The sequence below is a fragment of the Temnothorax curvispinosus genome, unplaced genomic scaffold, assembly GCF_003070985.1.
Source record: "Temnothorax curvispinosus isolate PA1 unplaced genomic scaffold, ASM307098v1 QBEX01005096.1, whole genome shotgun sequence".
Lineage (NCBI taxonomy): Eukaryota > Metazoa > Arthropoda > Insecta > Hymenoptera > Formicidae > Temnothorax > Temnothorax curvispinosus.
In genome coordinates, this window is record NW_020214876.1 from 1 (window position 1) to 7241 (window position 7241).

Below are 7241 nucleotides of genomic sequence, written 5' to 3' on the forward strand. Positions count from 1 at the left end.
ATTACGTCACGTATACGAGTAGTTCGGACACGAACCATGTGTGTACCATTGTTACCGAGCGTAACGACGTAGTTGACGTCCACTTTCTCAGGCAGCGCGTCAGTATTATACGTCCGCTGGAGCGCTGGAACGGAATGATCCGGATGGACCGAGACTCTCAGGTTTCTCTCTGGTTGTTCAATCGAGTCTGGCATTTAAACGGCGCGATCGAGAGAGGAACAATGCTTGATCGGCATTAAATCGGTGCCTGGAGGTACCGCGGAGGCAAAGAGCAACGTTTGGAGAGAGTTCGCCCGAGGGGACGTTCAGCGAAAACAAAGTTTTAGGTTACTCGCGTCATGGCACAGTCGACGACAAGCGGGACCTCCTCGCGGCGATACATGCGGGAGCATGAGGTGCCGTCCTCGTCGCGTTACGCGGACAGCGAGTGGGAGTCCAAAGAGGTAGACTTTCTGCAGACTCTGCAGACCAAATCGTGTCGTATCAGTTATAAATGCCTGAACGTTATGTAGCTTTAGTCGCGTCCTATTCTTATTCATAACATCATGTTTACTTTTGTTTATGTCATGATTATGTCATAAGCGTATCGTATTATTATGTCACATATTCAAGTGTATTCTGCGAAAAGTAGCAGCAAATGTATAATATCATATGAGCACTTCATTTCTCAGGGTGGTCACTTTGCAGATGAATAAACCTTTTTTTAGTGAATAAAGCGAAGTTACCTATCTACTGCCATTATTTACTATTTATTTTCCTCTATAGGCTAATCGGAACATTATTTAATACTTTACAATATTCAGATTTTTTAAATATTTAATCTTAATTTTGCCTTATTGATTGTAAATGGCATTTCCTGATGCTTTTGGCTGGCCATAGTATTGTTTTTTTTTTTTACCAGTTACTTTGTCGATTAGATGCTACATATGTTTTCTCATCAAACAGGCCTTACGACAGCGGGAGCTCGAGGAGGCAAGGGCGCGAGCGGCGCAGATGGAGAAGACGATGCGATGGTGGTCTGACTGTACTGCTAATTGGCGTGAGAAATGGAGCAAAGTTAGGAACGAGAGGAATGCTGCTAGAGACGAGGCAAAGGCTCTGAGGGCGAAATTGGAGATCGCTGTCAAAGATACCAATACTTTCAAGCACGAATCTCAAGAATTGGAGCTGCAGAACGAACAGCTGAAGAAGGAGATGGAAAAGATACACATGATACTCTTGAAACACGCCGGGCAGTTCGATCAACAGATCTTTACCATTCTGGAATCAGATCCGCAATTGAGAGCTACCTTCGGGTTGGACGAGCAGCTAGAGTTTTATAATAACATCGAAGCCAGCGAAGCGTTAGGTGCACAAAGGGATATGCTATCTTGTAAAAATTCGCATGAAGCATCGAATATCGCTTCGGGAGTTCACAATATCCTACCAGAAAGGGATATCGAGGAGTACGTCTTGCAAGGTGCCGTGCCGAAGCACGCGGTAGAATTGTATAAGGAAAGTCCCAGTAACTCGCTAGATAAAAACGTCACAAAACTAGTCGCGGATAGTAACGCCAAAAAGGATGGACTAGAGAAACAATCACCGTTAGATATGTATAATGAGGAGTGTGTAACTCAAAAAATGTCAACGTTGCAAATAAAGTTGGAGGAAGCAACGAAAACTATTTCTGTGGAAAGAGAGTAAGTCCTGCATGAATGTCAATGCACAAAGCTAATTGATTACATCGCACATAAATTTATTTTACTTTTGTTCTGTAAGGGAAAACAATTCTCTGCACCGGACTGTGGAAAAATTGAAAGCCGAAGTTAAACAATTAAGGGAGCAATGTGAGGAATTATCTGAGAGTAGAGCCGATGCGATGAGAGAACTATCGGAGCTAAAAGAACGTTTTCAACTCGAACTTAGTGACGAACATATAGCAGATTTAATAGACAATATAAATAACGGAGAGAGCATGGACCGTCGTTTGACGGAATTGAGGACAGAAGTAAGTCATTTACATTATATAAATACTTGCAGTCACATTTATTTGTTTAAAAATAATTGAAAAAGTTTAAGTTAATTGTTTACTTTTATTCACATTTATATATTATATCATGTAGATGTGTTTTTACATTTTTAAATTTCAAAATTTTAGCTGGAGAAACTTCAAACTGAAAATGCAGCAGAGTGGAGTAAAAGGGAGAGACTAGAAACTGAGAAGATTTCTTTGGAACGAGAGAACAAATTGCTCCGCTTAAAATTACACGAGCTGCAAGAGAGAATAGAATCGCGACGACCACGGCCGGTATCTACGGCCGACACAGATACGAGACAATTGCAGCATGAAATTTTAGTTCGCAACATGGTCCGTTCAATAATCTTATCAAATTAATAATACTTCTTAAAATGGTTATTATTACTTTATCTCTCCCGTGCGATATTCGTAGGTATTACTTGAAGTGAAGCAATATCAGGCGGCACTGAAACAATCCTTGGCGGAGAAAACAACAGAGTTATCGCACGCGATGAGACGGTCCGAGCAATACGAGGCGGAGGTGAAGCGAGTGAGAGCGAGAGTCGAGGAGTTGAAGAAAGAGTTGGCCGCTGCTCAGGATGAAGTTGACGCTGCTACGAACAGCGCACGGAAACTGCAACGAACCAACGAGAATCTTATGGAGCAATTGGAATCTGCAAACGTACAACTGGAACATTTTAGAAATAGGTAAGCAGAATAAGCAGTCGGTATGTATAGCTCATATTCACGAGCTTCTACATTAGAACTTCAAAAATATACTTTATTACAGTAACGAGACGCACGAAATTTCAACGGATGCTGAAGTAGACGGGACTGGCAAGCAAGAATTTCAAGCCAACAATTCCAGTGAATACACTGAAGGTACGTTACTAATATAGCCGTCGCTTTTGAATCGATAAAACAATAATTGGACGAAATTACAGTCTACGAACGGTAACAAGCCTAGTATTCGCTTGTGCCGATATAGCGATGAAGTGTTTAAGTCAGATAGCGAAGATGCAAATGGATAGGTGATCTCGTAGTGGGCCTAAAGTACAGAACAAGTACTTGACAACAGTTTTTTTTTCCTTTTCTCTTTTTAATCTTTTACTCTGCGCTAAATGAATTGTACGTATCGAATAATCATGAGCTACGCGCCTACTATGTTTAACAATGAACACGTCAATACTTCTAGAAACATACATGTAAATATATGTTGCGTCATGTTATTTATGTGTCATAATCGATAACGTACAATTTTAATTATCTATTGAACAATATGAGTGATGGATCACCTGCAGTATTTGCTGTTCAATAGTTACTCAGTCATGACAGAGAGATCATGCTTATTTTTATTATTGTTTCCTGTAAATAATCATTTCATTGTTGCTCATATTCGTTTTTCTACTTTTGTAAATTATGAACTAAGTATCTTTCCTCTTTTCATTTGTCATCAATGTGCATTTTGTATACAGTTTACATTCCGCATTATTTTCTTTTGTAAGTTTCTTTTTTTTTAATTAATGTAAAGATATTGTATATATATATAAACATACATATATACATGTTCGCGAAATATATGTGTAATGAAACATTTTGTTTCGTCATGTATTTTTCGTCTCGCAAAAGACTGCCGAAATCGAGTAGCGAGATACAGTATGTACAAGATACGATACCTGATATTTATAACTGAACATTTTATGTCAATACCGAAAATCTATGTAGTATAAATTGAAGCAATACTCTATCTGCATGTATATCCGCGGGTGCATGTCGCAGATATGCCGAGTTGTAGATAAAATCTAAACTTTCATACAATACAATCACTTATGTCAAATTGAGAAAATTGTCGTGAATTATATTTCTTAACCAATGAGAAGAAGGCGAAAAAAGTTTTTTTTTCTAGTTAAAATGTATTTTATTGATAAAATTTAATAAATAGCAGCGAGATGTAACATGTTCACCATGCTATACAGTCAATAATTTGGAAGTACCTCAATAAAGAAATTGTAGTATTGTACACGTAATATTTATGCCGTCCAACTTGCAATCCTGTGGATTCCCCGAAAGATTATAGTCTTTATATACTAATCCATAGGAACGAAAGTTTTCTATTGTATTTGTTTTACTTCTACATTTATTTTACTTGTTGAAAGCTGCTGAAGAGGGAAATGTACTACTCGAATTCATGATAGAGTGAGTTACAATGTCGACGCGCACGAAAGCAATTAGTCAAATACGACCTAATCTACGACCTAAGCGAGTCACGTAAATTCCACTGTACTATACAACGAAGTGAAAAATGCAGGATGCTTTAGAGAAATAATTGTCGTTGCATCCAATATATATTTTGATGATTCAACACCTCATAGGCCTGCCATCGGGATACGTCGGCACTTTCGGCTTGCAGATTTTTGTCCTACCGTTGGAACCGTACACGACGTTGCAGGAGAACGTGAAATAGCCACAGGTGGAACTTTTTGTGTAATATCGATGCTCGTACTTTCTCGGTTCATTGTTGCCGTTCATCTTGCCAGCGAAACTGTTGGTCACGGTGTAATAACTCGGCTTCGCCGCTATCGCCGGAGTAGGTCTCGTGTGCTTATCGGAAGATGTGTTTTGATTAACGGGAGATCCTTGGCTCTTCGACGTATGTCGGCCGACGTAACGCTCGTAATTTGTCTGAAGCGATCTAGTCTCCGTGGGCGGTGACCTGGTATTGTTGAAGTCCTTTGGTACCAAAGATACAGTCTGCGACTGGGACTTGCCGTCGCCTTGAGCAACGGTCTCTGTGCCGGAGGTCGACATCACTCGGCCACGGAAACCAGGCGGGATGGTGTATCCTGACACGGATTGTCCCGGTTGCAGAGTATCACCCGTTCGCGGGACGTTTGAGTCTTGGCTAACGTGAACGTTGTATTGATTCCCCTTAGCGACCTGTATCATCTGCGACTGACTGCGACTTTGCTGCTGAAAGGTCTTATCGAGTTTCTGATGATTCGGGCTCGGACTCGGAAAAGTTCCCGAGAACTTCTCTTTGATTGTCAACCTCGAACCCGCTGTCGTAGGATAATCATCTTCATCCGCATAGTCGTCGTCATATTCGTCGTACGTCGTGTCGTCCGTTCGCGGTTTCTCGGTAGCTAGCACCTTCTTGTCGGCAGCGTCGTCCAGATTGTTCTTGGAAGCCAGGACGACGGTCTGCCTCGAGGTTGAACTGCTTTGCAAACCTTGCTCGCGATTCTGCTTGTTTTCGTCCGGTTTGTTGTCGTAATTCGAACTTGTCGACGGACTCGATTGTGCTGCGCTGTCAACATTCGTCGGTCGCTTCAAAGGAGGAGACTGTTTGAAGGGCTTGAAGAGTTCGGTGTCGGTGAAGTTGAAAGGCTTCCGCGAAGATGCGGCACCGGATCCGGAACCGGCTTGCGCTGCGCCGTTGTACGTGATCCCATATTGGAAGGAACCTTGCAGCTGCGACTGGGACTGACCTCGATGAGTGCCACTCTGAGCCGACGCCGTTCCGCTACCGCGAAATGGCCTCGCATGCTTCTCCACCTTTTCATCGTCGTCCTTCAAGTACGGCTGGAAGCCGATCTGCGCTTGGCTGGAAGTATTGCCTTCACCATTGGCCTGAGCATCCGCCATTCCGCCCTTGGAGCTTGCTTGCACTTGCGAATTGGTACCATGGTTCCAGCCGCTGCTCTGAGCACCCGTCGAGGTAGCTCCGGAGTCGGAATCCAGTTGAACCTGCGTCTGACTCTTTCCGTAACCGGCGACGCCTTGTGCATTGCTGGTAGCTCCTTCTTTACCGCCACTGACCTCGGCTTGAGCACTTTTGTTGGCGTCGCTGGTGCCAGCCTGGGCCGAGAAGGTGCCGGAACCGCTGTAGGTACCTGTGACTTGCGACTGAGCTGTGCCCGATCCGTATTTACCCTGAGCCGATGCGCTTGCTTGAGTGCCTGAGTCTGCCTGCTGTTGTACGGAACTCGACGCCTGTGACTCGGCACCGTCATCCGCCACACCCGCCGGTCTAGTTGGTCCGCCAGTTTGTATGTATTGCGAAGCTTCACCGGGACCTGCAGTTCCAACCATTCCCGGATAACCATTTCCTGGATATCGATGACCATCTCCTCCCTGAACACTGATTCCGCCTGGAAGCTGACCAGGATACTGCCCAGTGACACCAGTCCCTCCTGTTGTGCCTGGTGGATACTGAACACCTCCTGTTCCTGGAATTCCGATACCCGTGCCTGGATATTGTCCACCTGGATAAGTTGGCACTTGGCCACCTGGGTAGATTACTTGACCAGGATATAAGGTACCACCGGGAGGAGTAATTTGTTGTGCACCACCAGGATATGTACCTGGAATAGTTCCAGGGTATGTAACGCTTGGATACGTAACTTGAGTACCCGTTACACTGCCTGTTGTATCAGGAATTTTGCCAGGTTGAATAGTACCACTAGAACCTGGGTAAACCACTTGACCATTTGTTGGTTGACCACCTGGATAAGTTATTACTTGTGTACCAGTGCCAGATGTTGAATCTGCAGTCGTACCAGGAACTTGACTTCCACTAGGTAAAGTGCCTGATGGAATACCTTGGGGATAGGATATAACAGTCTGTTGTCCACCACTAGGATAAACTCCTTGAGTTGTTGTTCCTCCTGGGACAACACTGCCAGGATATGTCCCGACACTTGTTCCTGGAATACCAGGTCGAACACCACCAGGATAGACTCCAGTTCCGGGATAAGTTCCTGTACCAGGAATTCCCGGATATGTCCCACTTGGTAAGCCTGTTCCAGGTGCGGTACCAACTGGGTAAGTTCCAACACCAGTGACAGTAGTGGAACCTGTTGCTACCGAAGTAGTTACGATGCCACCAGGAGGATAGATACCTTGTCCCGGTTGGACTCCAGGTTGCATACCTGGGTACGTCCCAACACCACCAGGTAAGACTCCTCCAGGCTGGATGGGATATGGTCCACGATCTCCTGTGATTATAGTTCCAGGTGGATATGTTCTATCACCTCCTGGTATCACAGTACCAGGTTGAATACCACCAGGATATGTCCCGTCAGTCCCTGGTATCACAGTACCAGGTTGAATACCACCAGGATACCTCCCGTCAGTTCCTGGTGTCACAGTTCCAGGACGGACACCTCCAGGATATCTCCCGTCAGCTTCTGGTGTCACAGTTCCAGGACGGATACCTCCAGGATACGTTCCATCAGCTCCTGGT

At 44.3% G+C, this 7241-nt stretch overlaps 2 protein-coding genes across 3 annotated transcripts; one reads left to right on the forward strand and one right to left on the reverse strand.

The window, feature by feature from the left end:
* The first annotated feature begins 110 nt into the window (after positions 1-110).
* LOC112454497 (coiled-coil domain-containing protein 102A-like) lies at positions 111-4023 on the forward strand. Of its 2 annotated transcripts, XM_025015936.1 has the most exons (7): positions 111-443; positions 946-1679; positions 1759-1987; positions 2138-2347; positions 2430-2704; positions 2787-2878; positions 2941-4023. In XM_025015936.1, exons 1-7 carry the CDS (start codon positions 339-341, stop codon positions 2952-2954), a joined length of 1659 nt encoding a protein of 552 aa, XP_024871704.1. In that variant the 5' UTR covers positions 111-338; the 3' UTR covers positions 2955-4023. The 2 variants fall into 2 exon arrangements, with proteins under 2 accessions (XP_024871704.1, XP_024871703.1); XM_025015935.1 differs by having other exon boundaries at positions 2787-4023.
* A 105-nt stretch (positions 4024-4128) lies between these two features.
* On the reverse strand, positions 4129-7237 carry LOC112454496 (elastin; the record flags this gene model as incomplete). Its single annotated transcript, XM_025015934.1, has 1 exon — positions 4129-7237. A coding segment is annotated over one exon (2883 nt), but the record flags the coding sequence as incomplete, so codon positions are not given.
* Positions 7238-7241: the final 4 nt, after the last annotated feature.